The sequence below is a fragment of the Salvelinus alpinus genome, chromosome 1, assembly GCF_045679555.1.
Source record: "Salvelinus alpinus chromosome 1, SLU_Salpinus.1, whole genome shotgun sequence".
Classification (NCBI taxonomy): Eukaryota; Metazoa; Chordata; class Actinopteri; order Salmoniformes; family Salmonidae; genus Salvelinus; species Salvelinus alpinus.
This window is the reverse complement of record NC_092086.1, coordinates 78,920,132-78,945,316: the sequence shown is the minus strand read 5'-3', so window position 1 is coordinate 78,945,316 and position 25,185 is coordinate 78,920,132. Positions and strand designations below refer to the sequence as shown.

Here is a 25,185-nt window from a genome sequence, read left to right as displayed (position 1 = left end):
TCCACTCATTACCTGTATTAACTGCACCTGTTTGAACTCGTTACCTGTATAAAAGACACCTGTCCACACACAATCAAACAGATTCCAACCTCTCCACAATGGCCAAGACCAGAGAGCTGTGTAAGGACATCAGGGATAAAATTGTAGACCTGCACAAGGCTGGGATGGGCTACAGGACAATAGGCAAGCAGCTTGGTGAGAAGGAAACAACTGTTGGCGCAATTATTAGAAAATGGAAGAAGTTCAAGATGACGGTCAATCACCCTCGGTCTGGGGCTCCATGCAAGATTTCACCTCGTGGGGCATCAATGATCATGAGGAAGGTGAGGGATCAGCCCAGAACTACACGGCAGGACCTGGTCAATGACCTGAAGAGAGCTGGGACCACAGTCTCAAAGAAAACCATTAGTAACACACTACGCCGTCATGGATTAAAATCCTGCAGCGCACGCAAGGTCCCCCTGCTTAAGCCAGTGCATGTCCAGGCCTGTCTGAAGTTTGCCAATGACCATCTGGATGATCCAGAGGAGGAATGGGAGGAGGTCATGTGGTCTGATGAGACAAAAATAGAGCTTTTTGGTCTAACTCCACTCGCCGTGTTTGGAGGAAGAAGAAGTATGAGTACAACCCCAAGAACACCATCCCAACCGTGAAGCATGGAGGTGGAAACATCATTCTTTGGGGATGCTTTTCTGCAAAGGGGACAGGACGACTGCACCGTATTGAGGGGAGGATGGATGGGGCCATGTATCGCGAGATCTTGGCCAACAACCTCCTTCCCTCAGTAAGAGCATTGAAGATGGGTCGTGGCTGGGTCTTCCAGCATGACAACGACACGAAGCACACAGCCATGGCAACTAAGGAGTGGCTCCGTAAGAAGCATCTCAAGGTCCTGGAGTGGCCTAGCCAGTCTCCAGACCTGAACCCAATAGAAAATCTTTGGAGGGAGCTGAAAGTCCGTATTGCCCAGCGACAGCCCCGAAACCTGAAGGATCTGGAGAAGATCTGTAGGGAGGAGTGGGCCAAAATCCCTGCTGCAGTGTGTGCAAACCTAGTCAAGAACTACAGGAAACGTATGATCTCTGTAATTGCAAACAAAGGTTTCTGTACCAAATATTAAGTTCTGCTTTTCTGATGTATCAAATACTTATGTCATGCAATAAAATGCAAATTAATTACTTAAAAATCATACAATGTGATTTTCTGGATTTTTGTTTTAGATTCCGTCTCTCATAGTTGAAGTGTACCTATGATAAAAAATTACAGACCTCTACATGCTTTGTAAGTAGGAAAACCTGCAAAATCGGCAGTGTATCAAATACTTGTTCTCCCCACTGTATGTGTTTATCTCAGATGGAAAGTAGATAGCCAAATGTGTTTCTGCACGTCAACATACATCTTATAGGCCCCAATACTATTGGTAAATTATGAATATAAAAGTGATAGTACGCTCTTCAACAGATTGCTCTCTGATATTGATATCTCTCCACATAGCCTAGCATTGCAATTTGATTAGCAATATATTGCCAGTGTGTGAAAAAGAAACCAGACCAGATTCTGGTCTAAAATAGGCTACATTATGTTTTATTTTCCTATGTCTTGCTCTTGGCATGATGTAATATTTGTTATTGAGTAGTAATTAAATTCCTTTCATTACCTTCCTTACGTTGTATATGGTAATGCAGGGTTTCTGTATCTTTTCAGTCCAGTGTTGTACAGTAATATTTGTCCTTTTTTTTGTTGCAGTTTTAAAACAAATTTCCCAAAATTGTATGCATTTTGCCATGGCTAATAATGTATTCTTTAGCCTAAACATAATAACAAAATATACTGCAAAAAAAATCACACAAAAAAATGTTTTATTCTCGCTGACTGTATCTTTTATTTTGGGTATTGTTAGTTCTCAAAAGATTCTACAATAAAAAAACATATAGGCCCATTATCTCTTCCAGATACTTTATATTGTTCTTTATAAAGTATTTTTCCATCCCAATTTACACTTTTTGGACTAAAGCGACCTGATAAAACACTTAGGCGGCCCACCCAAGGATTTCAATGGCAGAAAAGCCTTGAATAACACTATCTATGATCTACCAATGTAGAGGCTAATGTCCTAGGAATGCATTTCAGATTCAGAAAAACGTTTCTGCCCCAACATTGGGCATTGTGTTGTCGAACACACCCTCAAGAATTTCACTACACCCGCAATAACATCTGCTAAAATATGTCTATGTGACCAAGATGATTTGATTTGATTATGCTTTGAGTCACAGCCCCTTGTATGAGCCTTACAAACGACTGTAGCCTAAATACATTCATCAGTATGCCTACGCACAAGTAGGCTATAATTGATCCTAATCACCTCATAAAAGTGTAAGTGCAATAATGCATCCATAAAGTATAAAGTGGTTTATAAAAAATGATCCTGAAAACTCAAATCCGAACTCATCAAATGGATCTGTTTGTTTATTGTCCCCGGAAGTGGTGTGGTGGCGGCAGGCACGATGAATCAACCTGAATGGAGCTCGTTGAATGGCCCATCACTCTAGGTACAGTTGAGCGGTCCGGTTATCAGTGTCATTCGCTGTGCTCGTAACCCCGGTTCCATGTCTGTCTGGAGCCATTGGGTTTCCATTACCACAAATCCATTCTGCTCATTTAACAATAATGACTGAGGCCCTGCCACGACCCCAGACTCAAGCTGGGCTAAGTCTCGCCCGAGAAGACACTAGACGTTCCTTTTGGTTTCGTTCAACCCGGCTCCCATATTCACTGACTTATGGTTTCATCCAGGTTTTCAGTTGATAAACCTCAAAGTCCAGAATTTAGATTTTCTCTTCTAAAGCCTAGATGACAACATTATGGTATTATTGGCTATAGCCATCATGTTTTGGAACGCTTCTGTAACATAGAAACACTGACACATCTTTCCCGACAAATAAAAATGATATCCCAAAATATGTTTACTTTAAAATGTATTCCAAACAAAAACAATGATTGCGAAGTTAAACAAACCATACAACTCTATGCAGATTGACGGCATGAACGGCACAAACTGTCATTCTGTTACAAAACTTTGCATCTGCACGGTTCTTCAAGTTAACTTGTTTTGTGGAAGTTGTAGTCCTTTTGCATAGAGTTGTATGGTTTGTTTAACTTTGCAATCATTGGTTTTTGTTTGACATACAGTACCAGTCAAAAGTTTGGACACACCTTCTCATTCCAGGGTTTATCTTTATTTTTACTATTTTCTACATTGTAGAACAATAGTGAAGACATCAAAACTATGAAATAATACATATGGAATCATGTAGTAACCAATAAAGTGTTAAACAAATCAACATATATTTTATTTTTGAGATTCTTGAAAGTAGCCACCCGTTGCCTTGATGACAGCTTTGCACACTCCTGGCATTCTCTCAACCAGCTTCACCTGGAATGCTTTTACAACAGAAGTTCTTTTTTGGTTATTACATAATATTTCATTGTTTTGATGTCTTCACTATTATTCTACAATGTAGAAAATAGTAAAAAAAAATAAGGAGAAACCCTTGAATGAGTAGGTGTGTCCAAACGTTTGACTGGTACTGTACATTTTAAAAGAGAAAAGTCTGAGTCTCACCATCATTCTGTTCTGTGGAATTGTCCTAAATCATACCTCTATCATTCTGTAAACTGCCATTCAGAAAACAGCTTTAGTCCTACTGAGAGAAATACAGGCGCACATCTGAACCAGTATTTTGTCACGTCATCTAAACAGGTTTTGGTGCCTGGCTGTTTTGTAAGATAATAACTGAGCGAGCCAATCTTGTTGCCGTGGTGCCCATGCCGCACGCCATGGCCTATCCAACCAATCCCCCTCTGATATGAGAACACGGTCGGCCCTCCTAACCTCTTAATTACACGACAGCGTGGCGGGTCACGCTCCAGTCCCCTGGTCTCCCTCCCCTCCCCCCCAGTCCAGTCAGTGGTGTCCATCTGTGCTTTCCCTGTACCCCAGCCATCTCGCTAGCAATACGGAGCCCTGCACGCAATAGCCTAATGTTCCCCAAAATGGAAACACTGGGACCAGTAATAAGATAAAGTTCCTGGCCAAAGCACAACGCAACATGTGGTGGAGGGAGGTACAGATAGGGACATTGACTGTCAGTGCTACAATAAAAGACGCAATATTGGTGTAGGGCTGTATGTACTGTACAAGTGATACTATCAGGGCCATAGGTCACACTTACCATTGCCAATGGCCTTATATACCACAGCAACTACTAGTGGAATAATTATACCACCTCAAAACAGATTAGTTACTTTGTAGCTATGTACAGTGGTGGCTACCACTTTTGCGCACATGTTTTTGTCTACATAGACAACATTATTTGCTGCAGTACTAAGTAGTAGTCAACCATATGTACAGTGCATTCGGAAAATATTCAGACCCCTTGACTCTTTACACATTTTGTGACGTTACAGCCTTATTCTAAAATTGATTAAATTGTTTGTTTTTTCTCATCAGTATACACACAATACCCCATAATGACAAACCAAAAACTGTTTTTTCAGACATTTTTGCAAATGTGTGTGTATATATATATTTTCTTTTTAATATAACATTTACATAAGTATTCAGACCCTTTACTCAGTACTTTGTTGAACCTTTGGCAGTGATTACAACCTTGAGTCTTCTTGGGTATGACGCTACAATCTTGGCACACCTCTGTTTGCGGAGTTTCTCCCATTCTTCTCTGCAGATCCTCTCAAGCTCTGTCAGGTTGGATGGGGAGCGTCACTGCACAGCTATTTTCAGGTCTCTTCAGAGATGTTAGATCGGGTACAATTCCAGGCTCGGGCTGGGCCACTCAAGGACATTCAGTGAATTCTCCCGAAGCCACTCCTGCGTTGTCTTGGCAGTGTGCTTAAGGTCGTTGTCCTGTTGGAAGGTGAACTTTTGTACCAGTCTGAGGTCCTGAGCGCTCCAGAGAAGGTTTTTATCAAGGATCTCTCTGTACTTTGCTCCCTTCATCTTTCCCTCAATCCTGACTAGTCTCTCAGTCCCTGCCGCTGAAAAACATCCCCACAGCGTGATGCTGTCTCCACCATAACAGGTTTTCTCCAGACGTGACGCTTGGCATTCAGGCCGAAGAGTTCAATCTTGGTTCCATCAGACCAGAGAATCTTGTTTCTCATGGTCTGAGAGTCTTTAGGTGCCTTTTGACAAACTCCAAGCGGCCTGTCATGTGCCTCAACCATAAAGGCCTGATTGGTGGAGTGCCGCAGAGATGGTTCTCCCCAGTTTGCTCAGTTTGGTCAGGGAGCTAGGAAGAGTCTTGGTGGTTCCAAACTTCTTCCATTTAAGAATGATGGAGGCCACTGTGTTCTTGAGGACCTTAAATGCTGTAGAAATGTTTTGTTACCCTTCCCCAGACCTGTGCCTTCACACAATCCTGTCTCGGAGCTCTACGGACAATCCTTTCGACCTCATGGCTTGGTTTTTGCTCTGACATGCACTGTCAACTGTGGGACCTTATATAGACAGGTGGAACCCAATTAAGTTTTAGAAACATCTCAAGGATGATCAATGGAAACAGGATGCACTTGAGCTCAATTTTGAGTCTCATATCAAAGGGTCAGAATACTTATGTAAATAAGGTATTTCTTTATTGTATTTTTATTTTATTTTCATACATTTGTTAAAAACCTGTTTTCACTTTGTCATTGTGGGGTATTGTGTGTAGACTGATGATGGGAAAAATGTAATCCATTTTAGAATAAGGCTGTAATGTAACAAAATGTTGAAAAGGGAAGGGGTCTGAATACTTTCCTAATGCACTGGAACTGCCTTGGCCCTGGAATGTTTATTTTGAGTGGCACTTACGCAGCATTGGTTACATACTGAACATTCACATGCAAAGTGCAAAGTTAACATACAGGTGTAGGATCTTGATCATCCTGTTGAAGGAGAACTTTCCTGCAATGTATGAATTTTATAAAGTGTATTTAATGTTTAAAAAGGCTTCTGAAGTTTAATTTCCACTTTGAAATGTCAGACTTGATTTTCCTTTACGAACATTTTTACAACCCCTACAAAAATGTCCATTAATTATAATCCACATAATAATTCACATTTCCTGTTGCTGCAGGATTATTTTTCCGCTGTTGCGAACTGGCTCCAATTAAGATCCGACATCTGTACATTGTGTATGGTCCTTACATCATTTATATAGCCAGTATGTGTGTTTTGTATAGCCTATTTAGCCTAGATAGTGCTGAATGAGTTGGCTCAGTGGAGAGAGGTCCACTCAGAGATGAGTGAGTCACTTTGTGTTTGCGGTTTACCCCTGACTTACATTAGAGCCATGACGAGAGCCATGTTTTTTTATGATGACTCTCCGCCACTTATGGTACTTCAGTGCATCTTAACCTTACAGACGTCGTGCACAATCAGCGCAGTGCATCGCAGCGCTTAGTAACAACAGACCTCATCCGTGGCTTCTTCTGTCTCAGCGGTGCAACACGAAAACTCACACAAAAATAACTTAATATTCCAAATGAGTCCTACACTGTGTCTGCTCTGCAGTGCACATAGTTTTCCCCCCTCTTGAAACACTAAGAAACCTACATTAATCCAAGATCTCCGGGTTTGATATTTTCCCAATCTCTCGGCGCCACCCATGATTGTGGTGGTGACCTCGCCCAGGTCACGCTGGGACATGGCGGGGGAATTTTCCCATCACCGCCAGCTTATCAGTGTGACAGCGCAGGCGTTTAATCGCGGTGCCGCAGACAGCTGTTAAGTCCCTCTCCATACTGACTCAGACGCCGAGCGTGGATGAGCGAGCCGAGCCGATGCTTCCAGTGTAGGGGGGAGAGAACGAGTGAGAGTGGAAGAAAACAAATGGCTGGTTCATAGGTTTCATAGAGCTCCACTGTGTCCCTGTTCAACAGCGGCCTTCGTCTCATCCCCTGGTGTGTGTGTGTGTGTGTGTGTGTGTGTGTGTGTGTGTGTGTGTGTGTGTGTGTGTGTGTGTGTGTGTGTGTGTGTGTGTGTGTGTGTTTGCGTGTGAGTAAGTGATATTTCAGACTTGTAGATGTCTTTCTTGCAGTCTGTGTCACTTACACACACACGAGTCACAGTGGCGCACACACAATACAGTATGATCTCAATCACAAGAAGAATGCTCTCCCGGTAATGTAGTCACAATTGGGTCACTGGGGCTTTGAAAACAAAACAAATTGTTAGTGTTGACTGGAATAAGGTTGAATCCATTTTCATTCAGACTTTGATTCACTTCGGCGGCTTGTAAGGGAGACAATGGGAGAGCGGTATCGATAATTACTTTTTAATGTGGCACACTCATCATGTCCAATTTCATGGCCCTCCAGCTGCAGATTTCCGATTGAATCACGACATAATGCGGTTACACTCCACCTTTTGAATGGGGTGGGGGTGGAAGAGGAGGACCCAGCTACCGCCAACTTCCCCATGTCTGGATCTGTGCCATTCAGACCTGGGTCAAAAATAGATTGCCTATTATTTTCTTTCAAATACCTTCGGTACACTTCATTTGGGGCTGGCGCACAGGGTGGGCGAGCTTTGCACTTTTGGGACTACTACATAAAAGGTTGACAAGGATGACAAGGTTAGAGGTATGGTTCCTCCAGTAAGGCCTTAGAGGAGGAAAGGGTTGAACTAATGTTAATGTAGAGAGTTCAGCAGAGGGTTAATGCTGTCAGAAGCTCCTTGACTTGATAGGATTTTGCTGACAGTAGCAGATTGCTATGTCTGGATTATTAACCTACTGTAGGTCTGCAATACAAACCATATTACATATGCAATTAGGCCCGTATTTCTATTGAGGCTTTGAATATGAACTTGGTGGTCATTTTTTGCTGCTGCTATAGAGATTCTTGCAGGTCTCTCACACTCAGAAATGTTTGTGTGTGTCCATGCATATCGATGGGGATGTGTGTGCGAGAGAGAAGGCCAGTCTGTCTTTGAGCTGTTCTGTAGCCATTTTATGAAGTGAAGTGTTCTTGCGGGCTGTAGAGGTGATTTTAAAGAGAGGCATCAAGCCTTCATTAATGCAGCCCAGCCTGTCTGACCCCTGGTTAATGTTCCTATCATTTTTAGAGTAGGGAGTAGCTACCTTTCATTTGAAATGACTCATGTTTAATGCATCTCTCTGGTTCCAGCATTTAACCTCACCTCCACGGTTGTTGGAGGGTTGGATGGTTGCATACCGGCGACATGGCCATGCCGGGCAAGAGGGGTTGGCGGGTTAGCCAGGCAGCCCCCCTCAGGACCGGTGGGGTTGAAATGGCCATGCAGAGTTATTCACAACTGTCTGGCATTTACTTAACATTGCAAGCCCCTTCCCCCTGGCCTGTGTTCCAGGAACCTGATCTCCAGGGTGGCCCGGGTCCCCCCGTGGCTCTCTGAACCACTTAGTTGCCGTGGCCTGGGTCATGACTGGAATCCTTAAGCAGGGGAGACTGGTGGTGCTGGGTTTGGGGTGTGCGTGTGTGTTTGTTTTGTACTCGCTCTGTGTGTGTGTGTAGTGGGTAATCATTTGATATACTGTATAACTCACCTGCAACCCATAATGAGACTATGCCATTTATATTCAAAAAGTCAATCAAATGCATATATCACTTGACTCCATAAGATAAATAGCAATGTGCAAGCAGGACTATTGTGGAGTTACAGGAATATACTATCAAAAAAGGTCTGAGAATTTAATATCAAAGGCTAAAATTTGTTGACCAATAGAATACTGTAAAAGTGAACTTCCAACCAGATATCAGACCTACAGGATGTTATCACAACAGCATCTCTGCTTTCCAGAGGTGTGACAGAATGGGTGATGGTGAGAGCAACACAGATAATTCAGCATTCCTGAAAAACACAAAATCATTTTCATACAGTGTTGATAAGAGTCACTTCAGGGACCGCCACTGTGTGTGTGTGTGTGTGTGTGTGTGTGTGTGTGTGTGTGTGTGTGTGTGTGTGTGTGTGTGTGTGTGTGTGTGTGTGTGTGTGTGTGTGTGTGTGTGTGTGTGTGTGTTCATGGCTTTTAGCCTACTAACAGCAGAGTGAGTAAGAAACATATACGAGTGATTCAAATAAAAATCAAATCACATTTTATTTATCACATGCTGCGTAAACAACAGGTTTAGACAAACAGTGAAATGCTTACTTACGAGCCCTTCCCAACAATGCAGAGAGAAAAATTCAGTCTGATTGCTCAGCAAAGTTCAATGGAATCAAATCTAGACGATGTCAGCCGATGATACATTTTTGACCATTTCAGACATCCATTAGATGCATCTGTGCCACAAATACGAGTTGAAATGTCTCTCAGGATATAAACGGAAACCAAATAGGATATATTTTCTTTTCAGTCTCCACTCTGAAAATTTCAACTGATTTCTCGGCTACTAGGAGGAATCGACAGACTCCCACTTGTCTCTTGGAGAATTGATAATTAGTATGTCACCGTGATTGAAATTTGGCAAATGTTGAAAGGATATGGGTTGTCTAATCAGAACCAGCCTCAGAGCAGAATCCTGATGCTCGGTTGGCGTAGAGCGGTTTTTAAAGATGTAACGGGTGACAAATGAATTGCATTATGGGTGAAGATGTTCATTTTCAGGAGGATAGCGATGGCAGAAACCACAGATGGACAAATCTGGTACCTAACATCTCTGAAATGGTGTAATTTGCTTTCACTGTCATATGAATTGAACCACCAATAAGCGTGTGCTTGCTATTCAGACCAATTCTGAGGTGTTCAATATTAAACTATGTTTATTATACTATGATTATGTCAAGCTGTATTGAATATGACTTATAACTGAAAAGTCAAATCTTCTACTGGTGAATTGACTGAATTGAAATGCCATGTGTGCTATTGAATGAATGAAACTATTCACCCTTTCCCTGAGAAGAAATCATGTACCCTAGAAATCCTCTCTCTCTGCCTTCATATGTGGCCTCACGCTATGCCAATGAGCTACCTCTCCTCTGCACTGGTGATGTTGGAGGCTGTTAATCTGTGGTGAAAGGGGCTTATCGCTAATGCTAACGCTACTCTCTCTCTCTCTTTTCCTTTCCCCTGACACAGGAGCTGCTCAGTACCCAGGTAAACCCCCCCTACCTCCTTCTTCTCTCTTTTCATTGATTTCTCTCTCTCACTCGTGCCCTTCTCTTCTCTTAGTTTTTACAGAATGGTCGCCTCTCAGCGTCTAGTGTTTGTGTGCTGCATACTAACTATCGCAGTGGTCTTTCCATATCAATTTTCTTTTATCACACTTTTTCTCTCACTGCCTTTCCTTCTCCTCTGTTTTCGTACATCTTCCGCCGCCGCCGCCGCTCCATAGCTGCTGATAGACTATCTCTTGCTTCTGCACCTGCTTTTGTTTCTTCTTCACGTCTTTTCTTCTCTTGTTCTTGCAACCTTTTGCTCTCTATAGCTGGTCTAGGGTCAGTTTTGTTGAGTACTGCATAATGGATGATGTTAGACATGGGGGCAGGGAGAGCTGATCTTAAAACCAGTTTGTATGAGCAGAAGGTCACTAGACTCTAGAGCTACAGTTTGTCACATTCTCTTTTTCTTGTCAGTGTTGTTTTGTGTTAGGTTTTTAGATGTTGATGGTCTGTGGTATGTGAAATTGTTTGCATTGTCCATAAAACAAAGTATTTTTGTGACTGAATTATGATATTGTTTGGACTTCGATGAACCAGTTTAAAAGCTTATCATCTCACATGCCTCACTAGAATATATCACAAGTTATTCATAATGGAATCATTTTGATACTCCTTAGCAAAACTTAAGAGGTTATTTTAAGGATGCCACTTCCTTCATACTTAGTTACTTTTAAATGGATGGCAAACCAGGACATACCTGCTTCAAAACAACACCGTTCCTCATTTGCCTGCTAACAAGGCCTGTTTTAGTCTGTTTGTGTTACACCATGGCACCATGGCAAACTGGTCTGAATTTGTGGTTGGAACCAAAAGAAATGACACAAGCTACAAAGTAAGGTCTATTTTTTCGTCTTCAACTTGACTGGCTTTCAAACAGTCAGCCACAATGAAATAGCACGTTAGCAGTTAGCATACAGTCAGTACTCTCTCAACAACTCTCGTACATCTCCAGTCCTGGAGAGCTACAGTGAGTGGATGTCTTTATTCCATCCCAGCTCATCTAATCATGGTCTAAATTGAAGACCACTATCAGTTAAGTCACTGAATCAGGTGTGTTGGTGCAGGGGTGGAACCAAAGCCTGCACACTCTGTGGGTCTCTGGGACCAGAATTGTCCAACACCTTCACGGCCTCATATCCGTACCAGACCGTTGGCTTTTAGCACGTTAGCTGTAGACTACTGTAGACAGAGGTTGAGGACAGTCAGACGTTGAAACTAGACGGCCCGACAACGCCCCTCACTGCGGCACGGGCGATTAATGCTCCCACCCGCCCCCCCATCCACATTCAATCACGCCAAAGATGCTGAGCCAGTATTGAACTAGCGTTCGCAAAAACACTGCCTCGCTTGGCAGAGGGCCTAGTGTGTGTGTGTTTAGCCCCTGCCTTCGATCCAATTATTAATGTCACCCTCCGTTATTTATACGTATATAAATTAGAATTGAGCTGCGAAAGATTCTTCCCGAGGGGGATTGGATAGAGCCCAGCCCTTGCTAAGAGGAGGACAGTCCTTCACGGCTCTATGCTCAGTGATATCCTGTCCTATCCTACCCCACCCACTGTTATGCTGTGGTCTTCTACAACAGATTGCCAACTGAGCATCACTGCTCTGCTCTCCTTCCCCTCTGCCAAAGACATACTGTACTGTACAGTCACCATCTATATATTAAGTAAAATACAAAAACTACAAAGCGCTTTATGGCTGGAGGACTGGTAAAAGTTGCTGGCTGTAAACTTCCAGTAAATCCCTAAAGGACTTGATGGGGAGAGCTGTTGAGGGGTGTGCTGTTGATGGGAGAGCTGTTGAGGGGTGTGCTGTTGATGGGAGAGCTGTTGAGGGGTGTGCTGTTGATGGGAGAGCTGTTGAGGGGTGTGCTGTTGATGGGAGAGCTGTTGAGGGATGTGCTGTTGATGGGAGAGCTGTTGATGGGAGAGCTGTTGAGGGGTGTGCTGTTGAGGGGAGAGCTGTTGAGGGGAGAGCTGTTGATGGGAGAGCTGTTGAGGGGTGTGCTGTTGATGGGAGAGCTGTTGAGGGGTGTGCTGTTGAGGGGAGAGCTGTTGAGGGGAGAGCTGTTGATGGGAGAGCTGTTGAGGGGAGAGCTGTTGAGGGGTGTGCTGTTGATGGGAGAGCTGTTGAGGGGTGTGCTGTTGAGGGGAGAGCTGTTGAGGGGAGAGCTGTTGATGGGAGAGCTGTTGAGGGGTGTGCTGTTGATGGGAGAGCTGTTGAGGGGTGTGCTGTTGAGGGGAGAGCTGTTGATGGGAGAGCTGTTGAGGGGTGTGCTGTTGAGGGGAGAGCTGTTGATGGGAGAGCTGTTGAGGGGTGTGCTGTTGAGGGGAGAGCTGTTGATGGGAGAGCTGTTGAGGGGAGAGCTGTTGATGGGAGAGCTGTTGAGGGGAGAGCTGTTGAGGGGAGAGCTGTTGATGGGAGAGCTGTTGAGGGGTGTGCTGTTGAGGGGAGAGCTGTTGAGGGGTGTGCTGTTGAGGGGAGAGCTGTTGATGGGAGAGCTGTTGAGGGGAGAGCTGTTGATGGGAGAGCTGTTGAGGGGTGTGCTGTTGAGGGGAGAGCTGTTGAGGGGTGTGCTGTTGAGGGGAGAGCTGTTGAGGGGAGAGCTGTTGAGGGGTGTGCTGTTGAGGGGAGAGCTGTTGACATTTTAGTAATTTAGCAGATGCTTTTATCCAGAGCGACTTTTCATATTTTTTCATACTGGTCCCACGTTGCGCTCTACCAACTGAGCCAACAGGAAGGACAGCACTCGTGCTGGAGTTTAGACCTAGCATAGCGTAGGATCAGGATCAATTCCAGTCCCTTTGAAGTCGGGAATTGAAATAAAATTATTCCGCTGAAATTATGGGCATTTTCCCAATTTGTGATTTGAATTCTATTTCCTTTCCTGAACGGACGATAAACAGAGGCTGTCCTAATGATGTTTCGCAGGCGCAGAGGAGTAGATACATTCTCCAGACACTTGATTAGAAGAAATACTTAGTAATGCAACACTGCGCCCGGTAAATCCACCACCTCTATTATACATGAATGTTTCAGCCTGAGACCTTTGTGTTTCAGTCTAGATCAATTGTCTAGACTGATCCCGTTTTAGTATAACTGACTGGAATTTCATTTATGTTAGGTCAATAAAGTCCTATGAAAATGACCCAATCTAACAGAAAAGACCAACAAATGATTTAATGCACTATAACCATGTTTACTAAACGTCTCATTCAACCTCTCAGTTGAATCAGGTGTCCAAGTCCTGGAATACATGAAATACATGGAATTGGCTGCGCTGAGATTTGAAAACAACAGGACCTCCTAAATATGTCTTGTTGAACAGTGTCTGCCTCCTCGCTCTGACCTCAAGGACAAACCTGTGCCACAAGGACTCCTTGCCCCCCCCCCCCCCCCTCCCCTCTCCCAACGCACTGATGACATTAGTGTGTATGTGTGTGTGCATGCAAGTGTGTTTATGTGTGTGTGAGAGAGGGGGTTCTTTCGGGGCAATCAATAGAGGGAGATGTGAGAGGAGCAGAGGACAGGGGCTCCCGCATGGCAGTTAATCTGCAGGCCACAGTACAGGGATTCATATCTGTGTTCAGATGGGTCCTTGAGATCACATACACGCTCTTCTCTCTCACAAATCACGCACACACACACACACACACACTCTCTCTCTCTCTGTCTCTCTGTCTCTCTGTCTCTCTGTCTCTGTCGCTCTCGTTCTGCACGTGCACACACACAAAAGCCTGCTAATACTGAACAATTTAAACACTTGCCCTCAAATTCCACCTTTCTCTGATGTGTAAATATTGGACTATAAATTGTGCCTTCCTGTATTATACTGATGCAAAAAAATATATACAGTGGGGAGAACAAGTATTTGATACACTGCCGATTTTGCCGATTTTCCTACTTACAAAGCATGTAGAGGTCTGTAATTTTTATCATAGGTACACTTCAACTGTGAGAGACGGAATCTAAAACAAAAATCCCGAAAATCACATTGTATGATTTTTAAGTAATTAATTCGCATTTTATTGCATGACATAAGTATTTGATACATCAGAAAAGCAGAACTTAATATTTGGTACAGAATCCTTTGTTTGCAATTACAGAGATCATACGTTTCCTGTAGTTCTTGACCAGGTTTGCACACACTGCAGCAGGGATTTTGGCCCACTCCTCCATACAGACCTTCTCCAGATCCTTCAGGTTTCGGGGCTGTCGCTGGGCAATACGGACTTTCAGCTCCCTCCAAAGATTTTCTATTGGGTTCAGGTCTGGAGACTGGCTAGGCCACTCCAGGACCTTGAGATACTTCTTACGGAGCCACTCCTTAGTTGCCCTGGCTGTGTGTTTCGGGTCGTTGTCATGCTGGAAGACCCAGCCACGACCCATCATCAATGCTCTTACTGAGGGAAGGAGGTTGTTGGCTAAGATCTCGCAATACATGGCCCCATCCATCCTCCCCTCAATACGGTGCAGTCGTCCTGTCCCCTTTGCAGAAAAGCATCCCCAAAGAATGATGTTTCCACCTCCATGCTTCACGGTTGGGATGGTGTTCTTGGGGTTGTACTCATCCTTCTTCTTCCTCCAAACACGGCGAGTGGAGTTTAGACCAAAAAGCTCTATTTTTGAATCATCAGACCACATGACCTTCTCCCATTCCTCCTCTGGATCATCCAGATGGTCATTGGCAAACTTCAGACGGGCCTGGACATGCGCCTGCTTGAGCAGGGGGACCTTGTGTGCGCTGCAGGATTTTAATCCATGACGGCGTAGTGTGTTACTAATGGTTTTCTTTGAGACTGTGGTCCCAGCTCTCTTCAGGTCATTGACCAGGTCCTGCCGTGTAGTTCTGGGCTGATCCCTCACCTTCCTCATGATCATTGATGCCCCACGAGGTGAGATCTTGCATGGAGCCCCAGACCGAGGGTGATTGACCATCATCTTGAACTTCTTCTATTTTCTTCTATTTTCTAATAATTGCGCCAACAGTTGTTGCCTTCTCATCAAGCTGCTTGCCTATTGTCCTGTAGCCCATCCCAGCCTTGTGCAGGTCTACAATTTTATCCCTGATGTCCTTACACAGCTCTCTGGTCTTGGCCATTGTGGAGAGGTTGGAGTCTGTTTGATTGAGTGTGTGGACAGGTGTCTTTTATACAGGTAACGAGTTCAAACAGGTGCAGTTAATACAGGTAATGAGTGGAGAACAGGAGGGCTTCTTAAAGAAAAACTAACAGGTCTGTGAGAGCCGGAATTGTTACTGGTTGGTAGGTGATCAAATACTTATGTCATGCAATAAAATGCAAATGAATTACTTAAAAATCATACAATGTGATTTTCTGGATTTTTGTTGACAGTTGAAGTGTACCAGTTGAAGTGTACCTATGATAAAAATTACAGACCTCTACATGCTTTGTAAGTAGGAAAACCTGCAAAATCGGCAGTGTATCAAATACTTGTTCTCCCCACTGTATATATTCCACTGAGCTATTTACTTTATGTTCGCATTCTCATCTTTATGATGTGTTATTGTTGTTGCATTGTCGAGAAGGAACCAGAGAGTAAGCACTTTCGTTAGACGGCGTATACCATGCGTATCCTGTACACACCACTAATAAAACTAGAAACGGGCACACTACGACACAGAGCTACGCCTGCAACATTGCACACGTGCTTTGTCGTTGAATGGTTCTAGTCAATGTTTACTTGTGTGCCCTTTGCATTCCTTTAATCTAGATCTCCTCCAAAGCCTGTTGAAAACACCAATGCAACCACTATATTTTCCTCTGAATTGATTGGTTTGCAGGTGTTGTAGAGCACACTGTTTGATGATGATGATGATCTTCATGAAGCAATTCAAATAAAAGTGGATTGTAAGTAAGCCTCACGAGGGCATGGAGACACCAGTAGAGGACAGACATACCAGACTAGATAGTAGTGAGCAGCAGGTTTGTGAATGCTTTGTGTTGTGTTTGTGTACAAGATGACTGTGGAGAGACAGCCATGTGCTAGAGCCACGTAGCAAATACACATACACAGGCACTCCCTCTCACACACACTAACACACACACACCACTAACCAAGAGGAGAAACAGTGAGTGTGGAGGGGAGGGGGGGAGGAGGGGGGAAGAGGGATGCTGATAGCCTGTGTTCTGCTGCAGTGCCCTCTACCTCCCCACCTCTCTCTTTCTCTCTCTGTATCTCCCTCTTGTTCTCTCTCACCACATCTCTCTCTCTCCTCCTTCAGCCCTTCTGCAGGGTCTCAGCTTGGTTTTGTTTATCTGGCTGGGGGTGGAGGAGAGGAGACCCCTCCATCCATCCTTCTCTCTCCCTGCCTCCCTCCCTCCCTCTCTCTCCTTCCTGAAAGAGATTTCCAAATGAGAGAGCATAATGGCGTGCCCTCTGGTAGCGCGCCCAGGCCACCACTGCCTCTCTGACACCCTCCCCTCATACACATCCTCTCATCCCTCCCCCACACACACCCACAGACACACACACACCCCTCCCTCCCTCATGCACACCCACAGACACACACACCCTCCCCTCCCTCATGCACACCCACAGACACACACACACCCTCCCCTCCCTCCCCCATACACACCCACAGACACACACACACTCCCCTCCCTCCCCCATACACACCCACAGACACACACACACTCCCATCCCTCCCCCCCACACACATCCTCCCATGCCTCCCCCATCCCTCCCCCATCCACACCCACAGACACACACACATCCTCCCATCCCTCCCCCCACACACACCCAGACACACACACATCCTCCCATCCCTCCCCCTACACACACCCACAGACACACACATCCTCCCATCCCTCCCCCCACACACACCCACAGACACACACAAATCCTCCAATCCCTTCCCCCACACACACCCACACACACATCCTCCCATCCCTCCCCATACACACCCACAGACACACACACATCCTCCCATCCCTCCCCCACACACACCCACAGACACACACACATCCTCCCATCCCTCCCCATACAGACACACACACATCCTCCCATCCCTCCCCCATACACACCCACAGACACACACACATCCTCCCATCCCTGCCGTGATTCAGATGCTTTTCTGCACCACTTCTCTCCATCCATTAGCACCACACAGGCCAGGCTTCCCCCTCCTTGTTTACTTCTCTTTTCCCTCTTTTTATTGGAATGCACTGCAAATGTCTCCCCACTATCTCCTCTCTGAGTGGAGAGGATGATGGTGATGAGGAAAGGAGGGAGAGAGGGAAGACCATTACAGAATAGCCTTTGAGGGATTTTCCCGGGTGTTTTCTCCTCCAAAGCATGGAGGCGTAGGAGGTCAGTTTATAAACACTGTCTCATAATCTGCATGTAAAAACGGCATGCCGTCGTTGCTAATTAGCCACTACAAAAGCTTCTTCAAACTCTTCTTCGGGGCGAGTAATCACAACTTAAGCGCTAGGCCCTTTTGGAATATGCTTCATGATTCTGGGTGACATCAGTTCACTGTTAACATGATAAGTAGTACAGAGTTGTTTGCAAGTGCGTTTCATAAGTGTTTGTTCTTGATACAATTATTTTTATTCAAACAATTGCCACTTAGTGAAATTACTTAGTAAAAGTCAAAGATGATGTGGAATCATTCTTAGTCATTCCCTTTGAATGAGCGAGCTATCTCAAATACTAAAACATCCTCGGTATTTAAGAAACCATTAACGTTTCTGAGGAAAATTAAGCCACTTGACGTTGTTGAATGATTCAGCATCATCACTAGCAAACCTTTTTATTTTACTACTGTGCAATAAAATATTTCTATAACGTCCTCTTTACTCCATTTAATGAGATATGTTTAATCTTAAAAGCAGAACATTTCTGTGTCGGTGTAAATCAGGCTTAAAACATTTGCTTTTATTGAGTAGAAGCAGGGTTATTTTAGCCTGGTCCCAGATATGTGTGTGCTGTACAGCCATCTATGATTTAGCATGACATTGAACATAGGAGTTTGCAAGACGGCACAAACAGATTGGGACCAGGCTAGGGTTCTTTGCATCAAAGCAGTATGTGTTAATATGAGACGGTGACTGGTTGGTTAGGGATTTTGGCAGGGCTGCATCACCGTGCATTTCTGTTGAACAGGGTCTCCCACTCACAGATGGAGGGATCAATGGCCACTGCCACTCATCTGGTTCACAGCAGAATTGGATTGTGAAAAATCGCAGGGAGAGGAAAAAAAGAGCCTCTTGTTTTTGCGGGAACACCAACAAAACTCGCACAGACACACAAACACATGCAGGCACGCATGCACACACACACACACACACACACAGACACACACACACACACACACACACAGACAGACAGACAGAGGGAGAGACACAGACACATACACAGAATGCCATCAGATGGGAATCAAATTATCTAGGGTGCTTAGATACACATTGACTGTCAAGCACACTCTGTGAGAAATGACTAGTTGACCTCTCAAATTCACCATGTCAAAATACAGCATTGTTTGTTTGTTCTAAAATGTCCCCTTAGATGTGGTATGACACATAAGTTAAGCGTAAGCACAAGCTACAGGCCTAGTTAAATGCTGGGAAAATAGACCCTTCAACACTAATCTGACAGAACTGGTTAGATGTAACCAATACAGTGGCAACCTTGCTTTTCACCCAATCAATTCTGTTAGTTCAGCGTTCATCTCAAGGTAGGACACCAGCCGTGTGCATATTAACAGGGTTAAAAGCTCTACAAGCACTCCATTAACATTCCAATAACGTTCTAGCAATATTACTTACTTATTGGCAGTTAGCATTAGCAGAGTACAGTTCAACAAAGGGCGTGGCACAGTAAGAGCTCCTCACTGCGTCTGTTCAATAGCCTGCTGTATGCTAGCTAGCCAGCTCAAGAGCCACTTCTGTACGCAACTCCCATGGTCAATGCTAATTTGACACTGGTGCTATTTTCTCTGATCGAACTTGCAGAGTGTGTACTGGGGGGGGCTAGTACCAGCCCTGGTTGCCGGACCCTCTACGCTCCCCTCTACAGAGAGAACAGTACCAACAGTACGAGGGCCCAATGACCTTTCCAATCCAGCGGTGTGCTGCAGCCTTCAGCCAGCTGTCTGTGACTTGCACCGCATGTGGGCTTCTCCCAACCGCTGGTGCTCTCTCTCATGTCAGGGCGAGCGTGGAAATGTATCACACACTAGCAAAGACACACTCGGGTCTCTTCTTTCTCTCACACACACACACACACACACACACACACACACACACACACACACACACACACACACACACACACACACACACACACACACACACACACACACACACACACACACACACACACACTCAAATGTGTGCACAAATACACTCACACAAGTTCAGTCGAGCACACACACACACACAGTGTAGGCTAGTGCTGCTGAACGTACAGAGCATCCTCATCTGACAAGTTTAATCTAGGCCAGAATGATCAATGCTCTGTGCTAGCGCTTTTGAACGTCACTAATTACATACAAAGATAATGTCACAGATCTGTTTGAACAAGCTATGCAAATGGAACCGATATGAATCCTTTCTTGCATGACGGCAAGCCTTGTTGATTGTTGACACATGCACAGAAAGCAAATGCACAGCAAAGCTTAGAGAGCCTTTAAAGGGGGAAACTAATGTTATATTGCACATGCTAGTTTGGTTCATCGTTTACAAGATTCCATTTGCAAATAATTAATTTGATTCCTGTCAGTAAGGAATTCATTTATTTTATTGTTCAATCAATTCATTGAAGCATAGATACAATAGCCATCCTCTAACTAATATACACATGTTCCTGTGCCCATTCTGGTGCTGTTAGACCATATCTTTGCTTTTGTTTATCCTCTGCTTTCTGGCCAGGTGCATGCAGGGTGAGTTGAGAGACTTTTCCCCCAACTCTTGGTGGGTAGAGATAGAATTTTGCTGAAGACTCATCCAATATGTACACACGTCTCTCCCATTGAATTTGCCAAGGTGTCTCCTCCTTCTTGCTCAAACACATGCACATCTATACATGTATGTATGTTGAGCTGTAGCTCGGTCCCATCTGTAGGCGAGGCTACCGTGATTTATCCATCTCTCTCTGCTGCATTCCTTTGTTGTTATTCCAAACATGTATGGCAGTAGATGCACACAAGGATAGTTAGAGGATTTGCCAAGGTACAGATCTAGACTAGTATTGAGAATGATTGATCTGATAGTCTGGGCACTGAAGCCATGTGATATGGTCCCACTCTGACATGGTTTTCTGAGTTGTTGTTTTTGGATGCAGTTTCTGACGTGACACATTCAGTATTATCAGAACTATTTGTGTTGCACATGCAGTGCCATCTCTTCTTTTGGTAAACACCTGCTAAAACATATTCTCGTCATTTTACCTACTCATTTCATTTGGTCTAATTACCAAATTATGATAATGCACTTTTTGTGTAAGAGCTGTTAAAAAAAGAAAAAATGCCTGGAATTGTAGCCTGTTCAGGTGGGAGTTTTTGGCCCAGATCATGACATCACAAGCTGATCTTATTATTCTGACTAAGAACCAGTCATCTTTTATTTGCATATGTATCCTCCAAATTTGAAGGGGGTAAGCAGGGTAGGCTCATAGAGATCATATTACATTACTTATTCTATGGGTAGGCTTTAGAGCAGGGGTACTCAACTCTTACCCTACGAGGTCCATAGCCTGCTGGTTTTCTGTTCTAACTAATTCGTAATTGCACACACCTGGTGTCACAGGTCTAAAACGATCCCTGATTAGAGGGGAACCATAAAAAAATGCAGTGAAACTGGCTTCGAGGTCCAGAGTTGAGTTTGAGGGCTCTAGAATGTAGACGATCCTATCCACCAATCAGTGCTGTGTATATAAAAATGTATATCAACACGCCCACCCGATCAGACTGAGCCTTTCAATGGCAAAAGGAAGCTCAGGGAAATAAATTAGTAAACATACATTACATGACCAAAAGTATGTGGACACCTGCTACTCGAACATCTCATTCCAAAATCTTGGAATTTTAAATGGAGTTGGTCCCCCTTTGTTGCTATAACAGGAAGGCTTTCCACTAGATGTGGGAACATTGCTGCGGGGACTTGCTTTCATTCAGCCACAAGACCATTAGTGAGGTCGGGCACTGAGATTGGGCCATTAGGCCTGGCTCGCAGTCGCCATTCCAATTCATCACAAAGGTGTTTGATGGGGTTGAGGTCAGGGCTCTGTGCAGGCCAGTCAAGTTCTTCCACACCGATCTCAATAAACCATTTTTGTATGGACTTCGCTTCGTGCACAGGGGCATTGTCCTGCTGAAACAGGAAAGGGCCTTCTCCAAACTGTCGCCACAAAGTTGGTAGCACAGAATCGTCTAGAATATCATTGTATGCTATAGCGTTAATATTTCCCTTCACTGGAACTAAGGGGCCTAACCCAAACCACAAAAACCAGCAATTTTTCCTCCTCCACCATACTTTACAGTTGACACTATGCATTGGGGCAGGTAGCGTTCTTCTGGCATCTGCCAAACCCAGATTTGTCCGTCGGACTGCCAGATGGTGAAGCGTGATTCATCACTCCGGAGAACGCGTTTCCACTGCTCCCAAGTCCAATGGCGGCATCTTTACACCACTCCAGCCGACGCTTGGCATTGCGTATGGTGATCTTAGGCTTGTGTGCGGCTGCTCGGCCAATGAAACCCATTTCATGGAGCGCCCGACGAACAGTTCTTGTGCTGACGTTGCTTCCAGAGGCAGTTTGGAACTCGTTAGTGAGTGTTGCAACCGAGGAAATAAAATGTTTACACGCTACCCACTTCAGCACTCGGCGGCACAATAGCAGCACTTACAGTTGACCGGGAAATCTCTAGCAGGGCAGAAATTTCACTTGTTGGAAAGGTGGCATCCTTTGACGGTGCCACGTTGAAAGTAACTGTGCTCTTCAGTAAGGCCATTCTACTGCTAATGTTTGTCACATGGCTGTGTGCTCTAATTTATGCACCTGTCAGCAACGGGCTCCCGAGTGGCGCAGCGGTCTAAAGAACTGCATCTCAGTGCAAGAGTCATCACTGCAGTCCCTGTTTCAATTCCAGGCTGTATCACATGCGGCTGTGATTGGGCACAATTGGCCCAGCATCGTTCGGATTTGGCCAGGGTAGGCCGTCTTTGTAAATAAGAATTTATTTTGAACTGACTTGCCTAGTTAAATAAAAAATAAGGATGTGGCTGAAATAGCTGAATCCACGAATTTGAAGTGGTTTCCACATACTTGTGTATATTTTGAGTTATTTTCATGAAACAAACACAGTGATATATTAGACTTACAGTTATGATTTAAAAGTAAATTTGCAATCCAGATTATGCTACTGTAGCTGTTGGTAGTGACTCGATAACGTTGACATTTTCTGGGTGACGTCTGTGTACGTTTGATGTTGTCATTAATGAGCATGTTCCCTCGTAATTATTCCCCCTCACGACTCGTGTTCAAGTGTTTGTTCACCAGAGGAAGAACAAATAACCGAATGAACACCTCCCATGGTTTGAACTCCTAGCCCACTGTAGTAGGATACTAAATTTAGCAGCATTGCCACGGCGACATCCGCTGCATTAGTTACCTTCCATGCTTAACCTTCTGCAGGGTAACCTTTATCCTGAAGAAACAGTGTTAGTGTAGGATATTAGCATATCATATTACCCTAGCATGTTACCATAGCATATTAGCATATTTCCAATAATGGCGGTCCTTATTGAAAAGTAGGCTGAATTCGCTTCTTACAAGTGGGGAGTGTGCCTTTTTCTGGCGAGGTTCATTTTCAGGGCTGTTTGGGGTGTTGTTTGACAGGCTGATTTAAATCCTGTTTGTCTATCCTGGCGATTGCTTTCTTCCCCTGACAACAAGACATGTAAATTAGCATTTGATGTGTTGCAGGTCCATTCAGGTTCCCCTTATTAGCTCCCAGGGGAGGGAACAATAAATATTGAATGTATTTTTTATTTTTTTATTTTTTTGAGATACGCAGGAGGCAAGAGATGAATCTTGGAGATGATGAAAATCAAAGACACTCTCTCTCGCTCTCTTGACTTTAATGAAGTAGCTCAAATCCATTTAAAGTGTGTACATGTGCGTGTTTTTGGTTTCGAAGTAGATTTACGGGGAGATTTTCAGGTGCATGTCCACGGTTGATTTATGAAGTCTTCTATTGGCTTGTGATACGGTCTGGGATCACACACACACACACACACACACACACACACACACACACACACACACACACGTACACACACACACACACACACACGAGGTCAGCCATCAGGAGCCATCACACACACACACTAGGGAGTCCTGAAACTACCAATTTTCAATACAGGAATGATTCAGATTTATCCCCAGATATCCAGGAAATACTGCAAAAATTGGAAGTGCCCATTTAAAACCAAGATATGGTCACTCAGGGTTCTCCCAAAATAAGATTGCCACATTGCCGTCTTGGCTGCACCGGTATGTAAAGATTTCACAGCAAGTGAAAATGATATTTGGTAGTGATAGCGTAACTTTCATCGCCAATTACATTGTTGTGAATTGTGAAACAGGCCGTTGATAAATTCAGAGCGTTATCATGTTCCTCAATTAATTCAGTGCATTTCAGCAGTAGGCCATCTCGATACAGAGCGTGCTCAGGACGCCCAGAGTGCAGGCCATAGCGTTGTCGAATCATAAAAACTTTGTAACGGCAGTCAAACAAAAGTAAAATGACCAAAGTTGCTAAGCTTGCTAGATAACTTCCAATGAATATCTCCTATTTGGTAAAATGTAGTTGATGATTATGCAGATAGCAGATCAGCTCATGAATAACGGCGATAAAGAGAGGAAATTGTTTAAATAGCAAGGTGTCTTAACGGGGACCAACTCTGTAAAAAAAAAAAAAAAAATGTATCCATATCTACCCTCATACCGTTTGTTGATCACAAATTCAATACCGAAGCTCTCAATGGGCAGCAATATGAAACAATGCAGAAAAGTGGGGGAAATGTTATAGCGGTATTTTGACATGCATACGCGAGACGTGCTTTGATAATGCTACCTATGGATTACAGAATAAAATTAGGAATTTTCATGTGAGTCAGGATGTTGGGTTTCAGTGGGACTGACGATCGGAAAATAGCTTATTAAAGGCTGCTATGTGAGTCAATAGATCAATAATGCAAAATTGTAGCCTAAATCAAGTGTATGCTAAATGTTTCTGACCAGAATGTTTTTTATCAGCTAACACAGTGCCCTCGGAAAATTATTCAGACCCCTTGACGTTTTCCGCATTTTGTTACGTTACAGCCTTATTCTGAAATGTATTAAATTGTTTTTTCCCTCATTAATCTAGGCACAATACCCCATAATGACAAAGCAAAGACAGGATTTTAGAAATGTTTGCTAATTTATTCAAATAAAAAAACTGAAATATCACATTTACTTAAGTATTCAGACCCTTTACTCAGTACTTTGTTAAAGCACATTTGGCAGCGATTACAGCCTCAAGTCTTCTTGGATATGACGCTACAAGCTTGGCACACCTGCATTTGGGGATTTTCTCCCATTCTTCTCTGCAGATCCTCTCAAGCTCTGTCAGGTTGGATGGGGAGAGTTGCTGCACTGCTATTTTCAGGTCTCTCCAGAGATGTTTGATCGGGTTCAAGTCCGGGCTCTGGCTGGGCCACTCAAGCAAATTCAGAGACTTGTCCCAAAGCCACTCCTTCATTGTCTTGGCTGTGTGCTTAGGGTGGTTGTCCTGTTGGAAGGTGAACCCGTCGCCATGTCTGAGGTCCTGAGAGCTCTGGAGCAGGTTTCATCAAGGATCTCAGTACTTTGCTCCGTTCATCTTTCCCTCAATCCTGACTCGTTCATCTTTCCCTCGATCCTGACTAGTCTCCAAGCCCCTGCCACTGAAAAACATCCCCTCAGCATGA

At 44.2% G+C, this 25,185-nt stretch overlaps 1 protein-coding gene across 5 annotated transcripts in view; it reads left to right on the top strand.

The window, feature by feature from the left end:
- The window catches only part of cadm1a (cell adhesion molecule 1a), a 418,595-nt gene that overhangs the window by 309,920 nt on the left and 83,490 nt on the right, over positions 1-25,185 (top strand). For 4 of the 5 annotated variants that reach the window (XM_071327384.1, XM_071327376.1, XM_071327368.1 and 1 more), the window contains exon 2: positions 10,119-10,136. The exons of the other annotated variant lie outside the window; for it this stretch is intronic. In XM_071327384.1, coding sequence (XP_071183485.1) covers positions 10,119-10,136 — 18 coding nt within the window. The remainder of the gene's footprint in view (positions 1-10,118; positions 10,137-25,185) is intronic. 5 annotated transcript variants of the gene reach the window in all.